Below are 26,952 nucleotides of genomic sequence, written 5' to 3' on the forward strand. Positions count from 1 at the left end.
ATCAAACTCAACACCCATAAACAAATAATCTGTCAAGAAATGGGGAGAAGATATGAACAGACATTTCTCCAAAGAATACATGGAAATGACTATCGTGAAAAAATTTTGAACATCATTCAGCATTAGGGAAACACAAACCAAAACCACAATAAGATATCACCTCACACTGGTCAGAATGGCTAAAATTAACAACAGAAGAAACAACATATATTGGTAATGATGCAGATAAAGGGGAACTTTCTTATACTACTGGAGGAATGCACAATGGCGCAGCTACTCTGGAAAACAGTATGGAGGTTCCTCAGAAAGTTAAAAATAGAACTACCCTACTACCCAGAAATTGTACTGCTAGATATTATTCCAAGTGATACAAAGATATTGATTTTAAGGGGCACATGCACCCCAATGTTTGTAGCAGCAATGACCCCAATAGCCAGAACATGGAAAGAACTCAGATGTCCATTGATAGATGAATGGATAAAGACGATGTGGTGTACACACACACACAGGAATATTACTCAGCCATCCTAAAAAATGAAATCTTACCATCTGCAATGATGTGGATGGAACTAGAGAGTATTATGCTAAGCAAAATAAGTCAGAGAAAGACAAATACCAAGTGATTTCACACCATGTGTAATTTAAGAAACAAAACTGATGAAAATAGGGAAAGGGAGGGGAAAATAAGACAAAAATAGAAAGGGAAACATACCATAAGAGTCTCTTAACTATAGGAAATGAACTGAGGATTATTGGAGGGGAGGTGGCTGGGAGATGGGGTAACTGGGTGATGGGCCTTAAGGAAGGCACTTAATGTAATGAGCACTGGGTGATATAAGCTATTAATGAACCACTAAATTTTACTCCTGAAGCTAATAACATATGTTAACTAAATTAAATTGAAATAAAAATTTTAAAAAATAATTATATCATTAATTCAAATAATGGTTTCTTAATTTTCAATGTATCCATGGCCAGTGATTTTACAATAGATTATTCTTCTATATCTTTCTGCAGGAAGCCTTTCTCTGGATCTGTTGCCTGTCAGGTTCTTTCCAACTCTCTCCCCTGGGATTACACTATATTCCTTAATTTGCCTACCCTTAATTTGCCTTTATCATTAAGAGGACTTTTTAAAAATTACCTTGAATCTCTTCTCCTTAAATGAAGGCTATTTGTTTCTATTCTCATCTTCTTCTGTTCTTTGGGGGTTTTGTTTGTTTGTTTTTTGTTTGTTTGTATTTCTGCTTTCCTTGTCTCTTTAGCCTTTGGGAAGTAACCAGGATTCTTACCTTCTGATTTGGCTGTTGTGGGAGTGTAAATATAGACTTCCAGTAGGTCCAGGTAAAGAACACAAAGATGGCATGGTAGAATATGAGGTAGATAACTGAAATTTAAAAGAAAAAAAATCAGTGTTTATATTATCTTTTTTGTCTATTTCTAGCAGTTCAAAAAGATGTAAAACTAAACAACAAATTTCTGTTATGTTTTATTACCAGGTATTTTCTAGTATTATTATAAAATGTTAATTTTTACTTTTCCCCATGAAGTGACAGAAATAAGTTACAGTGCCAAATTTTAAGTGAGACCTTCTGGAAGTTGTATGTTTTAAAAGTTACCATGTGATTCTAAAACTAAATGGAAAATGTTCTTTATGACAATGGGAGGGAAGCTACTATAGCCACTTATCATTATCTGTCATTGTATGTGCTAAAAGACGACAATGATAGTATTCGCACAACACTATAGAGTTTACAAAATGATTTCATAATACTATCTCATTTTATTTTTCAATAACTTTGTATGACAGGTAAAAGGGTAAGGACAGTTGGTTAACTATTAGAAATAGTTAATTATCCAAAGTGATACAGCTACCATACAATGTATCCAGGTCTTAAACACAGGATTACTAACTATAAATCACAAGTTCTTTTCAGTATACTCAAAGACTACATATTCATTTTTTTGCAAGCAATCTGGATTCATATTTATTGAATCCAGTAATTAGAGACATCTTTTCTAGCACTAGAAAGCAAGGTTCCACATGACTGCATAACTGCATCTGGTTAGAGTCACATCCCAGGATAAAGGTTGGTAGGGGAATAATCTGCAAGTCCTAATTTTACATAAGAAACACTATTAAACTTAATATAAAGATGACAGTGAACTTTCACTTACAGCATCAACATTGTCAAAGTCATTATGTACAAAGCAGTCACTTTCAACTTTGTTAAACCAATAGAACATGACAACGTCTTCAGATTATATACTTTTGAAATGGGAGTTGTATCTGCAATGGTTGTAAAAGTTGCTTCCATTGCTTGTCTTTCATATTCTTTGCCTCTTGGATAGCTCTTCTGATATCAAAAAAATTCACTATTCTCCACAGAGGCCATTATAAGCTGATAGTCATGTTGCTGTTTCACTGTGAGTTCTCGTGTGGCAAGGTATTATTACCTCAATCAATCAGAAAGACTCAAGGGATTGATGACTCAAGACCAAGTTAATAGTTCTGAGTGCCTTATGCATATATGGCTGAATTGAGAAAACTGTACTCTATTGGCCCAGTGCTCCTAGTCTTATGTTGCAAGTACTTTTTTATGTGCTGCACTAGTGTAATTATGAAATCTCATTTTCAAATTCAAGCAATAAAGTAAAAAGTAAGATCCACCACACACAGACATCTAGCCTCCTACCTCCCCTCCTAGGGCATTAATACCCGTTTGCTGTTTGCTGCGTATCATTACAGATCTTCTGATTTTTATGTGTTTATATGAATATATGAACACAATATAAACATGGAATTTTTGTAATATTTAAAAGTGTTTTCATTGTATTTCTTTTGAAAGGTAATACGTTCACAACATTCAAAATTTGAAGGCATAAAACAGTACACAGTGAAAAGTTTCCCTTCCATCTCTGTCCCTCAGCCACCAAGTTTCCTTCCTGAAAACAACAAATATTAGTTTCATGACTTCATGCTGTACCCTTTAGGATTTTATACATATAAAAACACTGAAACGGTGTGTTTTTTACCCAAAGAAATAGTATTCTACATATAGTTTTGTACCAATTTCTTTTTCACCTTCTATAAGTTGTAGATCATTCTATTTAATATAACCTGCAAAGAATAAGCTTCCTCACTCTTTAAAAATGTTGCATGGGTTTTCATTGCATCAATGTGCCATAATTTAACTGAAGTGTTTCTGATGAAAATTTAGTTTTTAATTCTTCTCTTGCTACTACAAACAATGCTGTAATAAAAAATTTTGTATATATGTCTGTGGCACATATACTAAATCTATAGGGTCAATTCCTTAAAGTGGGATTGGTAGGCCCAAACATAGGTCTTTTGGCAGATAAGGTCAAACTACCCTTAAAAAAAAGAAAAGTTTTTTTTTTCTTCTGGTGTAGGAAAACCATAAGGTTCCACAGGGCCACTCAGGTGATATTCAGGACAGGCATGCCTGGGGATTGCAGGGCAGAACTCAAGGAGAGCACTCACATGAGGGGAGCATAGGGATCCTGCTCACACTGAACCCACCAAACTCCCAGCCACCTATCCACTGATAATTCCTGCTGCTGCCCCACCCATGCACTTTCCCACACCTGTTCTGTGGCTAGTCACCAGAAGGTTCCACATGGCCACTCACTGGGTTGTGGCTCCCCGAGTCCTGTGATCAGTGTTGGGGTGGTACAGTGAGCAAGACTGTGGTTAGAAGGGACCTCAGACATTACCTGCTCCAACACTTATTTCACAGGTTCAATTAAGGTACCTACAAGGGTCTGTTACACTTCGTCATCTCCCTTGTGGTTTCAGGTCACACCAGAGTGAAGATATCGAAGTTCCATATGTATCACCCCACAAACTAGAAGAATTTTCTTCTTAATAGGGAAGAGGAAAGATGGTGGTGGAGTAGGAGGACCCTAAGCTCATTTCAACTCATGAACACAGCTAAATAACAATCAAATCATCATAAATAGCTCAGAAAAAGACCAGAAGACTGGTAGAACTAGAGAACTATAAGGAGAGAAGAGGCCACATCAAAGGAGGTAGTAAGTGTGGAGATATAGTTTAGGGGAAAAAGGATTGTGGACGCTATGCAGGGAAGGGAGATGTGGTCATGGAGAATGAGAGAGAGGGAGAGAAAGAGGAAGGAAGAGAGAGAGAGAAAGGGGGGGGAGAGAGAGAGAGAGAGAGAGACAGACAGACAATGAGAGAGAGAGAAGCACATAGGGGGATACAAAAGCTTTCCCCAAAGCCATTGGCTTAGAAAATGAGAGGGGCTGAGTTTTGTGAGTTCATGCAACTAGCAGGGCTTAAAGCCTAGAGCTTTAGGGATCCCTGAGTGGCTCGGTTGTTTAAGTGTCTGCCTTCAGCTCAGGTCATAATCGTGGGGTCCTGGGATCAAGTCCCACATTGGACTCTATGCTCAGCAGAGAGTCTGATTCTCCATTTTTCTTTCCCTCTGCCTCTCCTCTCTGCTTGTGCTTGCTCTCTCTTTCTCTTAAATAAATCAATAAATAAAATCTTTTTAAAAAGTGAGAGACATATTTCTTTATAATTAATTATTTTGTAACTATAATTATTCTTATAAACTGTTGGGACAATGACTTTTTTAAGTGTGATGCTCTAGTGAGATTCCAGATCACTAGAAAAATCAAAGGGCCTGTGAACAGTATTCCTGAATTGCCACTAGTCATTGACATTGGAATGAAACAGGAAAACAAACAGGCGGGGTAGAGTCTTTTGCTTATCTGGTAGTGATCATAGTCATGGGGCATTGGAAGCAGCTGGAACTGTGATTACCACATGAAAGTCAAAACCTTTCAAGTGTTTTTTTCCCCCTTCCACATGTGCAAATGTTTTCAGGAGAAGAAGAAATCAGCCATAAGGAACATGACCAATTGTCAAAGAAAAATCCTTAAGCATACAGTTTTTCTGAATTTAGTCACTGTGTTGCACTGTGAATATTCCATTATGGAAGCAGCTTCTGAAATGACAAAGCTACTTGAACTTTTTTCTTGAAATAATAATTCCTAAACATCTTGATAAAAATGATGGAATCTGAAACCACATGGTGGAAGTATCATAAAGTTGTTATTAGCAACATCTTTTGCCAGCAGGATGCCTTTCTATTTGTTGCTCCCAGGGACTAATGGAAAATGAGTGATTTTGTGTGTGTGTATGTGGTGTGTGTGTATGCACATGCATACACTTTCTTGTGTGAATAAGAAGGAATGCAGCAGATAAGCTGCTCTAAATGCAGCAAGATGAGCACCAAAATGGGGAAAAGAGGAAAATAATGATATTTTACTGTATATATTTATACAAATAAATGTGTTATTAATGTGTTATAAAAATGTGTTATTATGTGTTATAAATGTGTTATTAATGTGTTGTTATGTGTGTTAAATAAATGTGTTGTTAATGTGGCAATTATCCAACATACCTCTTTTCTTAAAAGCTATTGTTGAAAACTGTTTTAGTTAAAAAGATATTTTCTATAATATCTTTTATAACATTTGATGACGAAAAGCATTTGAGTTGGTAGAGTTGGGTAATCGGGAGGAGGGTATACCTTTCAACTACATACCATCATTCCTATAGGAACAGCAGCTATAGCTTTAGCAATTAAAAGAATCCTCACTAAAATCCCCATTTTTGGCCCAAGATAGAAATTCCCAGATTATTACCAGGGGGAAATTTGTCAGTGAGACAGTCATCTCTCTCTCTGAGTAGTAGACACCTATCAATGAGGTTTTGATTCTAATATTTGAGTTCACTGCCTTAACTTCCTTTCACTGCCTTAAAAACTTGAACAAAGAGTTTTACCTTCTCTCCAAGCTATTTGAAGGATTATTTGGAGAGAATGGGGTTGGAGGCCCATAGATTGTAGCCAAAGAGCTAAGGATAATTCATGAGAACACAAAAATTGTCCAAGAGTTGTTCCCATTATTTAGCTACCCTCTTCCCCAGGAGAATATAAGATTTTCTCAAGTTGTTTTTTAAAAAGATTTTATTTATTTATTTGAGAGAGAAAGAGAATAGAGTGAGAGGAAAAGAGAGTGTGAGGAGAGAGAGAATCCTAAGCAGATTTAATGCTGAGTGCAGCCACAGGGCTCGATCCAACAACCCTGAGATCATGACCCAAGCCAAAACCAAGAGCCAGATGCACACTCAACTTACTGAGCCACTCAGGCACCCAAACAGTGGCTTTCAAGGTTTAGTCAGCTACTCCTTTAGGAGTCTGTCTGATGGTAGCATCAAATTCTAGTGCCAATATATGGCATCACATTTTAAAAGAGCATGATTTTCCTTATTGATATCAATTTCAAAAGTTAGGGTTATCTCTCAAATATCCTGTATTCCCTTAATTATCCATTTGGTATCTACCATCTATCAAATTATAAAAACCTTTTATGAAGCTGGTTATATCTTCAGTCTATACCAATTCTGGGAGGTAATGAGTTTCATACGTTTTCTAACCCCTTTGTAAAGCAGGGCTTTATTTTAATTGTCTTAAACTCAATATTTTCTTCAGTTTCAAAGAGCTTTCTAGTCCCAGCATATTGGAATTTGGTAAACAACACAAAGCTAACAAAACACATAGGCTATGTGTATTTATAAACTTGGATTATAGCCCTTCTGTTTTTCTATGCTGAAGAGGCCTCTCTCTTTTATCTGTTTTGAGCCCTGAAATGCCACGCAAAATTACAATGGATTTGGATTCAGACTATTTGGGTTTGAATTCTAGATCTGCCACTTAATAAGTATGTGTTCCTGAGAAGCTGGTTAACTTTGCTGATCTCATGATATATGTATACACACACACACAAACAACCTTATCAATTTGCCTGACAAAGTTTAGAGAACTAATTGACTTAAATGTAAAAGGATCTCATATACTCTTAGGACTTAGTTGACATCAGTTTTCTTCCTCTCTTTCCTTCCTCTTAAGTTTTAGTGGTTTGTGTTCTGAGATATGGTAGTAAAAACTACACAGACTTCAGAGGAAGACACACAATGGCTTTGTTCAAAAAGAGTAAAGTGGTTTGTTCCCAGTGCTCTTTTTGATAATGTTTACTTAACGCTTCATTGGTTCATTGATTGTGGAAATAAATAAGTATACAAGGCAACATCACTTAGGGAATAACCTTTGGCTACTTTCCCGGTTTAAAATTGATAGTTGGAATGCCACCATTCTGTATGTATCATTTGGATTAAGTATAGCCCAATGCCTCCATGTTGTCAGGGATACTCACAGTCAACACCAAAGCAGAACAGAGAATCTCTACTTTCCACATAGTAGCTAGGGATTTGTAAGCCAATTTTTCACTGGCTGGGAAAGTGCTGGGGTTATCACAATCCTAGCTTGGTTCCCTCAGAGTGTATTTCCTTTTTTTTGATGCAACCAATAAATTCTGTACCTCATTAACATAATGTTGGCTTGGTTTATTTTAATATAAAATTTTACATTTGGAAAAGTCCTTAGACACCATTTAGATCAACAGTCTTCATGATGTATAAATGTATAAATCTGCTTTGCACTGTTGCTAACAATTGTTCATCCAGCTTTTGTTTGAATACCTGAAGTAATGGGAAACTTAACTCTTAGGGCAGCCCATGCTATTGTTAGATTTTAGGCACATCTTCCTCATATTAAGCGGAAATATGCCTCCTGGTAATTCTCTCCCATTGTTCCTAACTTTGGTCCCTGGAAAGAAATCATGTTTGCTTAAAAACAGACTGGTATCTATACATTTAATGATCTCTTATACCTCAATAATAAGACAAAAGACTCAATAAAAAATAAGTAAAAGACTGAGATACTTTATAAAAAAAAGATAGAAAGATGGCAAACGAGCACATGAAAAGGTGCTTATTATTAATCGTTACATAAGTGCAAAGTAAAGCCACAAGGAGATACCACATTATGCACAATAAAATGTTTTAAAATCCCTGACAGCACCAAGTGACAGTGAGGATGTAGAATGACTAGAACTCTCATATATCACTGATGGAGATGCAAAATAGTAGAACTACTTTGCAAAACAGTTTAACAGTTTCTTAGAAAGTTAAACATACAATTACTATACAACCTAGCAATCCACTCTCAGGTATTCACCCAAGAGAAATAAAAATATACATTTCTGTGAAGGCCTGTACATTGATATTCTTATCAGCTTGATTCATAATAGCCCCAAACTGGAAAAAAAAACCCAAATGTTCATTTATTTGTAATAAATAAGCAAACTGAGGTACATCTATAATATAGAATATTACTCAGCAGCAAAAATAAAAAGAAACCACTCATATATGCACTGACATGGATGAACCTTAAATGCACATTACTAAGTGAAAGAAGCCAGATACAAAGGGTTATGATTCAATTTATAGGAGATTCTAAGAAAGGTAAAACTATATAAAGAGAAAACAGATAATTGGTTGCCAAGGTGAAAAGTGATGACAGCTTATAAATGGGGAAGCGGGATATTTTGAGGATAATGTAAATATTCTTTATCTCGATGGTGGTGGTGTTTACATCACTGTATATATTTGTCAAAACTCATCAGTCTGTATATTTATAAGAATGATTCTTATTATATGTAAATTATATCTCAATAAACATGACCAGAAAAACCCCAAAGAGATCTAAAAATGAGTCTTTTTTCTGGGGTGATGTTATGCAGCTAACAAGCCAAGGAACAAAGGCAGTCATTGGGAGCTGGAAGAGATAAGATTTTGTATCTTCCCTTAAGCCTCTGGAAGGAACATGGCTTGTAGATATATTTTCCCACTTCTGCCCTCTAGAACCATTTCAGAATAAATTCTGGTTGTTTTATGCCACCATGTTTGTCATAATTTGTTATGATAGCCCTAGAAAATGAATACAGTCTATACTGTTTTTTCATCCATAAACGAGCCTATGATAATACTTCATAGGGCTGTGATGAGAAGTAAATGAATCAATACCCCTAAGGTACATTAAAGCAGTAGCTGGCACATAAGTGGATTTGAAATGATATTTTTAAAAAGATTTTATTTATTTTAGAGAGAAACAGTGCACAAGTGGAGGGGAGTGAGGAGGGCAGAGGGAAAGGAAGACTCTCAAGGAGACTCCACATTGAGTGTGAAGCCCAACACTGGGTTCAGTCCCACAACACTGAGATCATGACGTGAGCTGAAATCAGGAGTCAGATGCTTAACCAACTGAGCTACTCAGGCACCTCTGAAATAGAATGTATTATAATTCTCTAACCTTAGTTATCTTTTAGTCTCCAGTCCCTTTATCTGTTAACTGGTAAAAATAAAAATATTGACCAACAACCTCTAAATAAACAAACAAAAATGGGCCTCTTCCTTTGCTATCTTTTCATTTTAGGTTTTCTAACATTTAGCATAATAGGTAGCTATTTATTCTGACTTCCCAGCCTAACATGTTCATTTTTCTGATAGTCATATTTAAATGTGTTGGGAATTCTAGTCTGTATGATAGAAACCAAGTGGTATGCAGCAATGGCAGGGAACAAAATCATGAGTCTGAAACAGCATTGGCTGCACTCTGCTGATCTTTCCTCACACATATAGATTTCATCATTTCAGTTCCATATATGCCCCCACTAAGGCGTAAACTGTTGCAAGAGGGTGTTGTAGGAGTCATACTGGGAAGTACAAAGGAGCATGTAAGTTCTAGCTCAGGCCTCTGGGGAAGGATAAAAGCAGGGGAGTAATAGCTTTGAAATGTACATTTAGATGTAGCTATATCAAAAGAGACTTGTCAAAATGTGAAGGAGCAAAATTACTTTTTAAAGTTTTTACCAAATTACAATAGACATCACTGGATTTTTAGTTTTTAGTTTTTAGTTTTTTTTTTCATTTGAGTATAGTTGACACACATTAGATTAGTTTCAGATATACAACATAGTGATTCAACTTCTCTATATATCATGTTATGCTCACCAGAAGTGTAGCTACCATCTGTCCCCATACAATGTTATTACAAGATCATTTACTGTATTCTCTATGCTGCACCTTTTATCCCTGTGACTTATTCATTCCATAACTGAAAGCCTGTATCTCCCATTCTCCTTCACCCATTTTGCCTGTCCTTGAACCCCCTTCCCTCTGGCAACCATCATTTTGTTCTCTGTATTTATATGTCTGATTCTTTTTTTGTTTATTCATTTGATTTGTTATTTAGACTCCACATATGAGTGAAATCATATGGTATTTGTCTTTCAAAGTCTGACTTATTTCACTTAGCATAATACTCTGTGGGTCCATCCATGTGGTTACAAATAGCAAGAGCTCATTCTTTTGTAAAGGCCTATTCAGCCAGAGTGGCCCCTCCCCAGTTGAACAGTCATTTTGTTGTTTATGCAGTAAAACTTAGATGGACCCTGGCCCCCCCAGGGGAACTTACTTAAAAGCAAGTCCGGGAAACCAGTCCCAGGTAACAAAGCCCAAATACAAGGGTGGGTCAGGTCAGGTGGAGATAACAGTCCCAATGCAGGGATGAGTCGGGTCAGGTGGAGACATCCAAGGGCACATACCGTCTCCCTAGCTACCAAGGAGTGTGGGTCATGCCTTTTGGGCGCCAATTCTGACCAAGGTGATAGGCTAGTTCAAATAGCTACTAAGGGGTGAATTGTAATTCAATTGGCCACCCATGTGGGACCTAGTATGACTGTGCAGCTTTCTCTGTGTGTTACAATCTCATTGGCCACCTATGTGTGGCCAAGCCCAACCACATGGCCTTTGCTCTATAAAAGTTAGTCTGTAAGGCAGGGAAGGGTCATCACCCTCTCTGAAAGGCACGTCCCCAACAGGTCCGTTTGACAGTCAGTTTGATTCTCGATGCTTGGCATGAAATAAAGCTTTGCTTGACCTTTGCTTTGTATCAGTCTCACTCCTTTAACCATGGACCTATTATTGGGGGACCCAACACTTTCCTTCATGGCTGCATAATTTTCCACTGTATATATACACACTATTTTTTGTTATCCATTTGTAAGTTGACAGACACTTAGATTGCTTCCATATCTTGTTTACTGTATGTAAATCTGCAGTAAACATAAGGGTCCATATATCTTCAAATTAGTGTTTTCATTTTCTTTGCGTAAATACCAATTAGTAAAATTATTGGCTCACATGGTATTTCTATCTTTTTTAACCTCCATACTGTTTTCCACAGTGGCTATAATAAATTTACACTCCCAACAGCAGTTCTTGTGTGTTCTTTTTTCTCCATATCCTCACCAACACTTGTTACTTCTGTGGTTTTGATTTTAGCTATCCTGACAGATATAAGGTGATGCCTTACAGTTTTGATTTGCAGTTCCCTGTTGATGAGTGATGTTGAGCATCTTTTCATATGTTTGTAGGTCATCTGTATGGTTTCTTTGGAAAAATGTCCATTCAGGTTTTCTGTCCATTTTTTATTTGGATTGTCTTTCCAAAAAGACATTTTTTGGTGTTGTGATGTTTAAGTACTTTATATATTTTACACATTAACCTCTTATCATACACATCATTTGAAAATAACTTCTCCCATTTAGTAGGTTGCTTTTTGTTTTGTTGATGGATTCCTTCAGTATGCAAAAGCTTTTTTATTTTGATGTAGTCCCAATAGTATACTTTTACTGTTGTTTCCCTTGCCCCAGGAAACATACCTAGACACATGTTGTTATAATTGATGCCAGAGAAATTACTGCCTGTGTTCTCTTCTAGGAATTTTATGCTTTCAGGTCTCACAGTTAGGTCTTTAATCCAATTTGAGTTTATTTTTGTTTATGGTATAAAAAAGTAGTCCAGTTTCATTCTTTTGCATATAGCTGTCCAGTGTTCCCAGCACCAGTTAATAAACAGACTGTCTTTTCCTCATTGTATGTTCTTGTCTTCTTCATCATAGATTAATTGATCATATAATTGTGGGTTTGTTTCTGGTGTCTCTTCAGTTCCACTGATCTATTTTTGCTCCATTGTGTCTACTTTTGCGTCAGTACCATACTATTTGGATTACTATAGCTGTGTAGTTCATCTTAAATACTGGAGTACTTGAAATCTGGAATTGTGATACTTCAAGCTTTGTTCTTCTTTCTCAGGATGGTCCTTACAAAAGTAATCAAGTCAAGATGAGATCATACTGCATTAGGGTAGGCCCTATGACAGGTGTCCTTATAAAAAAAGGGAAATTTAGATACAAATACAAACATAGAGAAGATGGTCATGCAAAGACAGAACAAGAAAATAGCTATGTTGCCACAAACCAAAAAACACAAAGTATTGCCAAGAATCACCAGAAGCTAGGACAAGGCAAGGAAAGAGTCTCCCCTGAAAACTTCAGAAGGAATATGAACTTGACTAAACCTTAATTTTGGACTTCTAGTCTCTAGAGCTATGAGAGAATAAATTTCTGTTCTTAAAGACACCCAGTTTGTGGTAACTTGTCATGACAAACTTGGAGAATTAATACAGTTCCTGATAAATTCCAATCTCTAATGCTCTAAGAACATTGTAACAGTAGCAAATAGGCACAGACTTTGGTGTCAGATGTACCCAGGATCAAATCTTGACTTTGCCACTTAATATATATATTTCCTTTGGGAATTTAATGTCACTAAGTTTCACTTTCTACATCTATAAAATTGTCATAAAAGTACGTGTTCTACATGGTGTGTAGAGCACTAAATAAGATGATGTATGTAAGTCTCTTGGCATAGTACCTGGCACTATGATAAGTACAAAATAAATAGTAGTAGATATTATTATTGTTATTAACATTGGAAAGGACTTAAAGGTCTTTCTTCTAAGAAGTATAATATATTTTAGGACTATAATTCCTACTACTACCTTTATAAATATATTGTCAAAAGCCATGCATTCATATTTTGTAAGTAGAGCAACTGAGATCAAAAGAAGTAGCATATGTTGACCTAGTCATGCTGAATCCAGTGAACAGAAGGAACTAAAGCCTAGATAATCTGAACCACAGTCCTGAATATTATATATTGTATAATCCTTGCTACACAGGATTCACAAATTCTTTTTTGAGACATGAGTACATATCTTTTTCTATAGATCATTAGAAACAAAGTCCATAATAATAATTTTGCTTTCATAAGACTGTTTTACATAGATGATCTTATTCAGCATTATAGTATCTGTATTTTGAAGATCTTGATATGAGGATCTGGGATGCACCTGATGTTAGCAATTTAATAGGGTTCAAGGATAGGTGAGGATAGGAGATGAATTTAGGAATGACATCACGCACAATATGACAGAAAAACCCAAATATAATCAAGAATAACATATTGACCATAGTTGCTTATCATCAAAAAGGGCCATTAATCATTTTAAGTAAAAGTTTCACTCATCCTTTGAGAATTCATTTGCATACTAGTTTCATACTAAATTCTCTGGTTTCCCTTTTCAAGTTAAAAAGAGTTATAGAATGAATACTGTTATGCTGGAAATAAAAAAAAAAAGAGTTATAGCTATTTACCTTTTTAGAAAAAGATGTCATTCCTAAATATTGAACTTCTGTGGGCTGAATTGTGTTCCCCCAAGATTTACATGTTGAACTCCTAACCCCCAATACCTCAGACTGTGACTGAGGGTTTTTTAAACCCTGGAGATAGGGTTTTTTAAAAGAAGAACTTAATTTAAACTGAGGTCCCCTAGGGTGAGCCCTAATCATTATGACTGGTGTCCTTATAAAAAGGATATTAGGACACAGAGAATGAAGACCATGTAAGGACACAGAAAGATGGCCATCTACAAACCAAAAAGAAGAGCCTCAGGAGAAACTAACCATGATAGTATCTTAATGTTGGACTTCTCACCTCAAAAACTGTGAGAAAGTAAATTTCTTTGTTTTAAGAATTCAGTTTGTGGTACTTTGTTATTGCAGCCCTAGCAAGTTAATATAAGAATGATTTAGGTTTCCAATTAAAAATCCAGAGCATAGGGGTGCCTGGGTGGCTCAGCAGGTTAAAGCCTCTGTCTTCAGCTCAGGTCATGATCCCAGGCTCCTGGGATTGAGCCCCATATTGGGCTATCTGCTCAGCAGGGAGCCTGCTTCCTTCCTCTCTCTTTCTCTCTCTGCCTGCCTCTTTGCCTACTTGTGATCTCTCTCTCTGTCAAATAAATAAATAAATAAATCTTAAAAATAAACCCAGAGCATAGAAGTATTTACTTTGTGTCTACTTCTTGATTATATTAATCTTGATTTATTGGTCATATATGAGACATCAGAAAGTTGAAAGGGCACTGGGAGGAAACAGTTTGGGCCACGGTATGATCTATTATACTCACATTCATACGGCACAGGAAATCTTCAGTTAGGTTTTGAGCACTTATCTCGATGTTCTTAATAATAGACTATTTTATACTTATTACTGTAAAATTACTATATAATGTGGATTTGGGGAACCAAATGAATCTCTCTTTAGAGGCTAACCTACTTCTAAAAGAATATTATATTGCAGCACAGGGGTGGCTCAGTCAGTTAAAATTTGACTTCAGCAAGGTCATGATCTCAGGTTCCTGGGATCAAGTCCAGTCCTGGGATTGAGCCTGGCATTGGGCTCCCTGCTCAGTGGGAATTCTGCTTCTCCCTCTCCTTCTTGCTCTGCCCATCCCACTCCACTCATGCTATCTCTCTCAAATTATTAGTTTTAGAGGTAGAATTTAGTGATTCGCTCATTGCATATAACACTCAGTGCTCATTATATCATGTACCCTCCTTAATGCCCATCACCCAATTATTCCGTCTCTCCAACCACCTCCCTGAAGCAACCCTGTTTGTTTCCTAGAGTTCAGCGTCTCTTTTGGTTTGCCTCCTCTCAGTATTCATCTTATTTTATTTTTCTTTCCCTTCCCCTATATTCATCTGCTTTTGTCTTAAATTTCATATATGAATGAAATCATATGATATTTGTCTTTCTCTGACTGACCAATTTCACTTAGCATAATACCTTCTAGTTCCACCCACATCATTGCACATGGCAAAACTTCATTCTTTTTGATGGCTGATTCCACTTTTTGATTCCACTGCGTGTGTGTGTGTGTGTGTGTGTGTGTGTGTGTGTGTATCTCACATCTTCTTTATTGCAAAGGACCATATTTTTAAATAAAGTATCTAGGTTTTGGGTGGTTATAAATTTGGAAAGAGCTCTTCAAATAAGTAAAAGAACCATTAAGCAGACAAGAAATGGAAAAACTTTTGCAGTATGTTTGATTATGGTTTTCTTAAGCTGTGGAGACTGAATAAAAGGTTATGTGATTTGAGGTCTTCATTTATTTGGCAATAATATTTTCTTTGCCGATGCCAAATAATATTCCTACTGGCAGTTCCTACACTACTTTAATAGTGCAGTGTAAATTGAAACAAGACACAAATTCCTCATGTTATAAGGGACACAGATATTTATTAGGCCTATTGGTCAGGTTCTAGGCAAGGTTTACCAATTCATGCCAGATACTTGGATGTCTAATACTTTCTGAATAAATTTTATGGCATCTCCCAGTAACCAACTCTAGTCTTTAGAAGTTCCTTATAAGTCTAACTTTCTCTCTTCTGGTTACAATCAAATCTAATTTCAGCTTACTTATCCCACTGTCTTTGAGAGCCCTCACATAAAAATGTTATAACTGATACTGTTCATACTTAACATTTACAAAGCAGTTTACTATTGTATACTTCAATTCCCATATAATTTCATGCTTGCTAACTTACAATAAATCTGTAACATGTTACTAAACTCATCTCCTTTTATAGAAATTGAGGTTCAGAGAAGTTGAGTTACTTACTAAAAATCATAGGGCTAGTAAATGATAGAGCCATAAGTCCAATTCAGATGTTCTGTGCCTAAATTCTGTGCTTTGTCCCATTATGCCCCACTGCAGAAAAAAGAAGCAAAATCCAATTCTTTATTATATTGATAAATATGAGAGCTATCAGGAAAAAAACTGCTTGGAATCAGAATTCTAATGTCAGGAAGGAGCTTAAAAATCATACATTGTATTTCCTTGATGATGAGTGATATTGAGCAACTTTTCATGTGTCCATTGGCCATCTATATGTCTTTTTTGGAAAAATGTCTATTCATGACTTCTGCCCATTTCTTAAATGGATTATTTGTTCTTTGGGTGTTGAGTTTGATAAGATCATTATAGATTTTGGATACTCATACCTTTATCAGGTATATCATTTGCAAGGATCTTCTCCCATTCCAATACCTTTATCAGCTACTGATAAAGGTATGTCATTTGCAAATATCTTCTCCCATTCCAATGGTTGCCTTTTAGTTTTGTTGATTGTTTCCTTCACTGTGCAGAAGCTTTTTATCTTGATGAAGTTCCAATAGTTCATTTTTGCTTTTGTTTCCCCTGCCTCTGAAGATGTATCTAGAAAGAAGATGCTATGGATGATGTCAAAAAGGTTGTTGTCAGGGGTGTTAGAGAGGAGAAGGGAGTTGGGGTAAATTGGAAGGGGAGGTGAATCATGAGAGACTATGGACTCTGAAAAACAATCTGAGGGGTTTGAAGTGGCGGGGGGGTGGGAGGTTGGGGTACCAGGTGGTGGGTATTATAGAGGGCATGGATTGCATGGAGCACTGGGTGTGGTGAAAAAATAATGAATACTGTTTTTCTGAAAATAAATAAATTGAAAAAAAAAAAAGTTTGTTGTCTGTGTTCTCCAGAATTTTGATGGCTTCCTGTTTCACTTTTAGGTCTTTCACCCATTTTAAATTTATTTTTGTATGTGGTGTAAGAAAGTGGTCCAAATGGATAAAGAAGCTATGGTAGTTATCTACAGTGGAATATTACTCAGACATAAAAAGGAATGATATCTTGCTATTTGCAACGATGTGGATGGAGTTAGAGTGCATTATGCAAAGTGAAATAAGTCATTTGTAGAAAGATAAATACCATATGATTTCACTCATATGTGGAATTTAAGAAACAAAACTGATGAACATAGGGGAAAAAGAGAGAGGCAAAACATAAATGAGACTTAACTATAGAGAACAAATTGAGGGTTGCTGTAAGGGAGGTAGGCAGGGGGTTGGATTAAACAGTGATGGGCATTAAGGGCAGCACTTGTTGAGATGAGCCCTGGTTGTTGTATGTAAGTGATGAATCACTAAATTCTACATCTGAAACTAGTATTACACTGTATATTAACTAACTGGAATTTAAATAAAAACTTGAAACAAATAAACAATCGTACATTATGACCACAAAAGATCCTGAATACACAAAGTAATCTTGAAAAACAAAACTGGAGGTATCACAATTCCAGACTTCAATTATATTATAAAGCTGTAGTAATCAGTATGGTACTGGCACTAAAATAGACACATAGATCAATAGAACAGAATAGAAAACCCAGAATTAAACCCAAAATTATATGGGTAATTAATCTTTAACAAAGCAGGAAAGAATATTGAAAAAGAAAAAAGAGAGAAAAACCAAGAAACAGTGTCTTAACTATAGAGAACAAACTGATGGTTACAAGAGAGGAATGGGGATTTGTCAAATAGTCGATAAAAGAAGAAGAAATCATACACTGTGGTAACATAATCTAAAGAATTTAAATCCTGGTAACTGGACTGATGCTACTAAGAAGGCTCTGAATAGTCGAGCTTACAAATGACACTCCACACTGGTGTGATTGAGTTCACTGGTAATATATATAAAATGAAGATACAGAACCTCGGATACTAGATTGAACAGCAATTGAGCATCAGGTTTCTCATTAAGGAGCTCAGCTAAGCAAATAAGGAAGCTGTAGATTGAAAAGTAAAAGACCAGTGCAAGTTTACGTAAGAATACAAACTTTGAAGTCAGACAGGTATGGGTGTAAATTCTCCCACTTACTAGGTAGATGACCTGGGATAATTTAGTTAACCTTTCTAAACTTCAGTTTCCTTCACAATAAAATGGATACAAGAGTGCCTGTATCACTGCATTTATGTAAATATTGAAGGACTTAATGTACATATAAAACTTAGTAGGGTACCCAACACAATAAGTGATAGTTTCCAATAATAAGATAATTGTCATTATTCTTATTATGATAGAGCATAAGTAAAGCCCCAGCTCAACTTGTCTTCAAAGTGTATTGTGGAAAATTATGTTTATATTATGTTTATGCACATACATAAAGTGATCTCTGACCTGAGGAACCATACGTGAGAAAAAGAGACAACTTAAGACTTGCTCTAAGGCTACGATAATAGTAGCAAATATTGGTTAGGCCATAGTATGGCTTTACTTACCACTATTCTAAGTGTTTTGCATGTATGAACACATTAAATTTTCATAGCAACTCTATGAAATAGGTTGTATTAGTATTTCTATTCCAGAAATGATAAGATAGACACAAAAAGGTTGAATAATTTACTAAGAAGTACTGGTACCAGGACCAGAATTTAGTGAGGATAGCTCCAGAACCCATACTTTTAACTACCGTGTTCTACTGTCTTCCCACCACTCTACTCTGTTGCCTCTATAGCCAATCCCTCTGTTCAATGATTAATACCATGAAGGCTTATTTGTCAAATGCTTTATCTGCATCTATTGAAATGATTATATGGTTCTTACTCTATTATTAATGTGGTATAACACACTGACTTGCACATGATGAACCACACTTGTAACCAAGGAATAAATCCCACTTGACCATGAGGAATGATTTCTAAATATATTGTTGGATTTGGTTTGGTAGTATTTTACTGAGGAATTCTTTTTTAAAAAAGATTTTATCTATTTATTTTGACAGAGAGAGAGACATTGAGAGGGGGAACACAAGCAGGGGGAGTTGGAGAGGGAGAAGCAGGTTTCCCACTGAGCAGGGAGCCTGTTGCTGGGCTCGATCCCAGGACTCTGAGATCATAACCTAAGCTGAAGGCAGACACTTAATGACTGAGCCATCAAGGCACCCCTTACTAAGGAATTCTGCATCCGTGTACATCAGGAGTATTGGCTTCTAGTTCTCTTTTTAAGTGGAGTCCTTATCTGGCTTTAGTAACCGGGTAATGCATTTGAAAAAGTACAACATCCATTCATGATAAAAACACTCAACAAAGTAAGTTAAGAGAAAACATCCCTCAACATCATAAAGACTATATGTGAAAAACACACAACTAATATTATCCTCAGTGGGGAAAAGCTGACAACTTTTTCTCTACAGTAAGGAAGAAGACAAGGATGTCCACTCTCACCACTGTTATTTAACATCGTAACGGAAGGCCTAGCCACAGCAATCAATGAAAAGAATTGTACTCAAACTGGCAAGGAAGAAGTAAAACTTTCACTATTTGCAGATGATATGAAGTGTTATATAGAAAACCCGAAGATTCCACCAAAAAACTGCTAGAACTGATATATGAATTCAGTAAAGTTCCAGGATACAAAATCAACATAGAGAAACCTGTTGCATTTCTGTATAGCAATAATGAAGCAGCAGAAAGAGAAATTGAGAAAACAATTCTATTCACAACTGCAACCAAAATAAGAAGATAACTAGGAATAAACCTAACCAAAGAGGTAAAAGAACTGTACTCTGGAAACTAGAAGACACTGATGAAAGAAATTTAAGAGGACAGAAAGAAATGGAAAGATATTCCACACTTATGGATGGGAAGAACAAATATTATTAAAATGTCTATAGTACCCTAAACCATCTACACATTCAATGCAATCCCTACCAAAATACCACCAGCATTTTTAACAGAGCTAGAACAAACTATCCTAAAATTTGTATGGAACCACAAAAGACCCTGAATAGCCTAAGGAACGTTGAAAAAGAAAACCAAAGCTGGTGGCATTACAATTCTGGACTTCAAGCTCTATTACAAAGCTGTAATCATCAAGAGAGTATGGTACTGGCACAAAAACAGATACATAGATCAATGGTAGAGAATAAAGAATCCAAAAATGGACCCTCAACTCATGGTCAACTAATCTTCAACAAAGCAGGAAAGAATATCTAATGGAAAAAAGACTCTTCAACAAATGGTGTTGGGGAAATTGGACAGCCACATGCAGAAGAATGAAACTCGACCATTCTCTCACACCATACACAAAGATAAATTCGAAGTGGATGAAAGACCTCAATGTGAGACAGAAATCCATCAAGATCCTAGAGGAAAACACAGGCAGAAACCTCTTCCACTTTAGCCGCTGCAAATTCTTGCTAGACATGTCTCCAAAGGCAAGGGAAACAAAGGTGAAAATGAACTAATGGGACTTCATCGAGATAAAAACCTTTTGCATACCAAAGAAAACAGCTAACAAAACCAAAAGACAACCGACAGAATGGGAGAAGATACTTGCAAATGACATATCAGATAAAGGGCTCAAATTCAAAACATAAAGAACTTATACAGCTCAACACCCCAAAAACAAATGATCCAATTAAGAAATGGGCAGAAGTCATTCACAGACATTTTTCCAACGAGACATCCAGACGGTCCAAAGACACATGAAAAGATGCTCATCATCACTTATCATCAGGGAAATGCAAATCAAAACTACAATGAAGTACCACCTCACATCTGCAGAATGGCTAAAACCAAAATCACAAGAAACAACAAGTGTTGGTGAGGGTATGGAGAAAGGGGAGCCCTCTTGCATTGTTGGTGAGAATGCAAACTGGTACAGTCAATATTATGGAAAATATTGTGGGGATTCCTCAAAAAATTAAAATAGAACTACTCTATGATACAGTAATTACACAACTGTGTTCTTACTTCAAAAATACAAAACAGTAGTTGAAAGGGATACAAGCACCCATATATTTTTTGCAGCATTATTCAAAATAGGCAAAAGTAGAAGCAGCCCAAGTGTACCTTGATGGATGAAGAAGATGTGGTGAATATATACAATCAAATATTACTCAGCTCCAGAAAATTAAATCTTGAAATTTGTAACAAAACAGATGGAGGTAGAGAGTATAATGCTAAGTGAAGTAAGTTGGTCAGAGAAGGACAAATACCATATGATTTCATTTATATGGAATTTAAGAAACAAAACAAGAAAGAAACAAAACAAGCACAGAAAAAAAAAAAAGATGAAGAGAGACAAACCAAAAAACAGACTTGTGGGGCGCCTGAGTGGCTCAGTGGGTTAAGCCTCTGCCTTCAGCTCGGGTCATGATCTCAGGGTCCTGGGATCGAGCCCCACATCAGGCTCTCTGTTCAGTGTGGAACCTGCTTCCCTCCTCTCTCTGTCTCTGCCTCTCTGCCTACTTGTGATCTCTCTCTCTCTGTCAGATAAGTGGATGAAATCTTTGAAAAAAAAAAAAAACAGGAAAAAAAAAAAAACCAGACTCTTAACTATAGAGAACAAACTAGTGGTTACCAAAGGGCAGTTAGTTTGGGGGATGGTGAAAGAGGTGATGGCGAATAATGGGTACACTTATGATGAGCACTGAGTAATGTATAGAATTGTGAATCACTATATTGTACATCTGAAATTAATATAATACTCTATGTTAAGTATACTTCATTAAGATAAACAAAAATGCATAATATAAACATTATGTAATTACTGAATTACAAGTTAATCTCATGAAGTGAGAATTAAAAGTGGCTATACAAATACTTATGGCTATGCCTGAAAAAAGAACATGAGACTATGTTTGTTAAGACTCATGCTTAGTTTACACATTTTTTAATGGAAAATTCCTCAGTCTCTTCACAGTGGTAGTATAAATTGCAGATTAAGACACATAGGGGTGAAGAATGGAGAATAAGTAAATTTATTGCAACTGTGATGGTGAAGGACTTATCCTTTTAAATTTCCTTGTGGGACCCTTTTCCCACACCTTTAAGAAGGAATGAATTTCTCAGGAAAGCAAGGTACCTAGGACAACAGTGATGAAGCAGGAGCCTAGGGTCACTATGGCCAACAATATGGTTGCCTATGTCTTTCTCTATCATAAATACTGGTAACTTCCAAATTCCTATCCTATAGCAAAAGGGGTCACTGAAAATAAGTTCTGCTTTATCTCTGGGTAAGCTCCGGGTATGCCTCCTGAAAAAATGTTAACCTAAAATTTCCACTCAGTTCAATATTTCTGGGAAAGTTGCTCAATTTATAGGCTTTTATGTAATTCACTTTTAGATAGAAAGAGGGATACAACTCTGACAAATACAATTTACAACATTATCTTACCTTTTTCTGCTGGGCTCAATACAGTCACTGTGAAAAGAAAAGAGAAAGGTCAAAATTAGTGATATTTAAAAACAATTTTTCTTTTCCTTTTTTAAGATATATTTATTTATTTGAGAGAGAGAGAGAATGGGAAAGGGCAGAGGGAAAGAGAGAGTCTTAAGCAGACTCCATGCTAAGCATGGAGCCTGATGCAGGGCTTGATCTCACAATCCTGAGATCACGACCTGAGCCAAAACCGAGTCAAATGCTTAACCACTGCACCACCCAGGTGCCCCCAAACATCATTTTTCTAGTCCATCTTTCCATAGAATCATTTTTGAGCTATGTATTCAGTGGAATAACAATTTAGGAAAACAAGCAGCCTGCTAAGATGAGGGAAGGCAAGCATGATTAAATTCCATCTTTGCTATCTTTCTTCATCTTAAGTTTGAGCTAATTAAGAATTTGTACTCATTCAATAAATACAGATATAACCAGATTTTTAAAAATTCTACCTATTGGAAAATCTTGACCTATGTAAGAGCTTAAAAGCCAATCAATTAGGAGATGACCATTCATTTTCTCAAAGTAGTCACTGGAGAACATCTTTAAATACCAAGCTTCTCTTATATATTTAGAGTTAATTTAGTGTGGAGGTTGCATGCCAGCTCTGAGGTCAAACTGCCTGGGTTAAAAACCCAGTTGCACTATTTTGTGACCTTAGGCAGGTTTCTTAACTTCCCTAATATTACCTACCTTACAAGGTTACTTGAGATTCAAATGAGTTAATGCGTGTAACTGCTGTTTAACATACTACCTAGTGCAAGGCAAGGATAAAATAAATATTAACACTTCTTATTATACTTGAACTGTGATTTTTGTAGAGTATCAGAATTGGAAGAAACTGGAAGCAGAAACTGGAAGCAACTACCTGGCTTATCTGTCTCATCTTTCAGCTCAGAAAAAAAGGGACTAGAGTTGAATCAAATAATTTGTCCAAGGTCACAGAGCAAATTAATGGTAGAGCTGGGACTAGATTCCAGCCCCCAAGGCTTTTTGAATGAACTGTATCTATACCTTCTCCAATCATTCTTCACTGCCTTATGTGATATATACATAATTTTTGCTCAAAATGTCATTTGAGCAAAGTGAGGCCTTTCTTTAGTCACCACCATCTGTGAGCATTTATACTAAGTGTTAAGGCAAAGTGAAACTATAAGGCATGGCTTTCAATCTTGAGAAATTATTCAGTTAAGATGGTTTTCAGGGGAGCTGGGGTGGATCACTTGGTTAAGCATCTGACTCTTGATTTTGGATCAGGTCATGATCTTAGCATCCTGGGATCCTGCCCTGAACTGAGCTCTGCACTGGGTGTAGAGCCTGCTTGGGATTCTCTCTCTCTCTCTTTCTCTTCCCCTCCCCCACCACTTGCATGTGCACTCTCTTTAGAAGAGAAAAAAATTTTTTTTAATTAAAAAAACAAATGGTTTTCATACACAAAGATAAATACTTATGGTCAGAAAAATGGGGGAAAAATCCAAACAGAGAGTGATAGGGGCTATTCTATTCTATTCTAGGGGCTATTTCCTCAAGTCATTCATCAGTTATACTTCCTCTTTTTCTTCATTTCCAGGTCTACTTTTGTTGAGTCTTAAAAACTTATCCTTTTAATAATCATTTGAATGAACTATTCTATTTGGGGATGAAAGACCTCAGTGTGAGACAGGAATCCATCAAAATCCTTGAGGAGAACACAGGCAAAAACCTCTTTAACTTCAGCTGCAACAACTTTTTCTTAGAAACCACCAAAGGCAAGAGAAGCAAAAACAAAAATGAACTCTTGGGATTTCATCAGGATCAAAAGCTTTTGCACAGCAAAGGAAACAGTCAACAAAACCAAAAGACAACTGACAGAATGGGAGAAGATATTTTCAAATGACATATCAGATAAAGGGCTAGTATCCAAAATCTATAAAGATCTTATCAAACTCAACATCCAAGGAAAAAACAGTCCAATCAAGAAATGGGCAAAAGATATAAACAGACATTTCTGCAAAGAAGACACAACAGACATGTGAAAAGGTGCTCAACATCACTCAGCATCAGGGAAAGGCAAATCAAAACCACAGTGAGATACCACCTCACACCACTCAGAATGGCTAAAATTAACAAGTCAGGAAATGACATGTGTTGGTGAGGATGCAGAGAAAGGGGAACCCTCCTATACTGTTGGTAGGAATGCAAGGTGGTGCAGCCACTCTGGAAAACAGTATGAACATTCCTCAAAAAATTGAAAATAGAGCTACCCTATGACCCAGCAATTTTGCACTACTGGGTATTTACCCTAAAAATACAAACGTAGTAATCTGAAGGGGCACCTGCACACTAATGTTTATAGCAGCAATGTCTACAATAGCCACACTATGGAAAGAGCCTCGAGGTCCATCAGCACATGAATGGATAAAGAAGATGTGGTATATATACACAATGGAATGTTATGCAGCCATCAAAAATTTGAAATCTTGCCATTTGCAATGTGGTTGGAACTACAGGCTATTATGCTAAGCAAAATAAGTCAATCAGAGAAAGACAATTATCATATGATCTCACTGATATGTGGAATTTGAGAAACAAGACAGAGGATCATAGGGGAAGGGAGGGAAAAATGAAACAAGAAGAAACCAGAGAGGGAGACAAACCATAAGAAACTCTTAATCTTAGGAAACAAACCTAGGGTTGCTGGAGGGAAGGGGGGTGGGAGGAATGGAGTGGCTGGGTGATGGACATTAGAGAGGGTATGTGCTATGGTGAATGCTGTGAATTGTGTAAGACTGATGAATCCCAGACCTGTACCCCTGAAATAAATAATACATTATATGTTATTTTAAAAAACTGTTCTTTTCTGTTAGTGCAAAAATATGACCAGGTAATGTACTCTTTTTTTATAATATACCTGCCTAGAGATGGATACTAACTTTTTTTTCCCTTTCCAGTTTAAAAAAATCCTGGTTAAGAATGATTAAAAGAATCATATGCTCTACTTTGACAATGCAAATGGAAATGGAAACAAGAAGCCTTTGTGGGTCAACCTAGGATGCATGATTTCACACATACATATTGCATGACTGAATCAGCTGAACTAGGCTCTGAACTGGGTAAATAACATATCCTTAAAATGGAGTGGGGGAGAGCAGAGCTGCTTGCAGACCAATCTTAAAGAGTGGTTGACAAACTGCTATTTGGTATATCGCTTTCTATCTCTATGGCTGAACAATCACTGGTAAGCAAAAAGTGAAGGTCCTAACTACCATTTGCTTGACCACTTGCTATAGTACTTGTGGGTGAGGGAAGGCAATCATTCAGCACTTTGAAGATGTTGGAACGAGACAATGTGTATACAGAAAAATGAGTGGAAACCAGTGAAGTTTCCAGGTGGAGAGCAGCTATCTTTAAGTAATTTTATGTCTGTCATGGTGCAAGTGGGACTAGTTCATACAATCAAGAACAGTGGCCAGAAATAGAATAAATGGTTAAAAGCTACAGGTCAACACATTTTAGCTCAATATAAGAAAAAAAAATCATGATTCTGATGATGATGATGATGATGACAGTGATGACTGACAATGATGGATTGGCAGCATTGGAAAGGACTGAGTTTCCCATTACACACACTTCGAAATGTTGTAGAGGACATTTACACATTAGTTAGACAGTGGACTTGACTTTTAAAGTTCCTTATATTCCTGGAATCTGTAAGGATTCAATAAATCTAAGGGAAAAAATATTTTCTTGCAAAATTCCCTGTTGGAACTTACATACTTCTGAAGAAAAAAATAAGGGCCTTTATTATAAAACACTGGGCACCTATCTTGGAAGTTTTGCCTTTCCTCTAGTGATCTTTGTAATATTGCCTTTTTCACTATTAAAGGAAGAGATTAATAATATGTCAGTCGTATTTAAAATGAAAATATTATTGCTTGTGGTGTTTAATTTTATGTGTCAACTTGACTAGGCTAAGGGATGCCCAGATAGCTGATAAAACATTATTTCTGAGTGCGTCGGTGAAGGTATTTCTGGAATAGATTAGCATTTAAAGCAGTAGACAGTAAAGATTACCCTCACCAATTTGGCATGAGCATCATCCAATCCTTTGAGGACCTGAATAGAACAAAAATGCAGAAAGAAGGCAAATTTGTTGTCTGAATGACCTCAAACCTCTATCTTCTTTTGTAATCAGACATTGGTATTCCTGGTTCTCAGGCCTTTGGACTTGGACTAAAACTTACACCATTGGTTCCCCTGGTTCTCAGGCCTTCAGCTTTGTACTGAAATTACACCACTGGCTTTCCCGGACCTCCAGCTTTCAGAAGGTAGATCATGAGACTTAACCTTAGTAATCATATAAGCCTAAGCCCTTGTAATAAATCCCTTTCTATATCGTTATACATATTTTACTGGTATTGTTTCTTTGAAGAACTCTAATAGAATGTTATAACATGGATGAAGCTCAAAAATATTATGTACAGTGAAGAAGCCAGATAAAGAAGACTGTATATATTGTATAATTCCATTTGCACAACTGCCTAAAAAAGGTAAGTTTTTATTTATTTATTTATTTATTTATTTTTAATTTTTTTATAAACACGGTAAGTTTTAGAAAGAGAAAGCAATGAAATCTTGCCATTTGCGATGATGTGGATGGAACTAGAGGGTATTATGCTTAGTGAAATAGGTCAATCAGAGAAAGACAACTATCATATGCTCTCCCTGATATGAGG

General features: G+C 36.3%; 1 protein-coding gene across 2 annotated transcripts in view; it reads right to left on the bottom strand.

The window, feature by feature from the left end:
* Window positions 1-26,952, bottom strand: part of ZDHHC15 (zinc finger DHHC-type palmitoyltransferase 15) — a 192,731-nt gene that overhangs the window by 123,775 nt on the left and 42,004 nt on the right. For both annotated transcript variants that reach the window (XM_032329658.1, XM_032329659.1), the window contains exons 2-3: window positions 22,196-22,222; window positions 1,293-1,387 (exon numbers count right to left, since the gene is read on the bottom strand). In XM_032329658.1, the coding sequence (XP_032185549.1) occupies window positions 1,293-1,387; window positions 22,196-22,222 (122 nt within the window). The remainder of the gene's footprint in view (window positions 1-1,292; window positions 1,388-22,195; window positions 22,223-26,952) is intronic.

Source organism: Mustela erminea, chromosome X (genome assembly GCF_009829155.1).
Source record: "Mustela erminea isolate mMusErm1 chromosome X, mMusErm1.Pri, whole genome shotgun sequence".
Taxonomy (NCBI): Eukaryota; Metazoa; Chordata; class Mammalia; order Carnivora; family Mustelidae; genus Mustela; species Mustela erminea.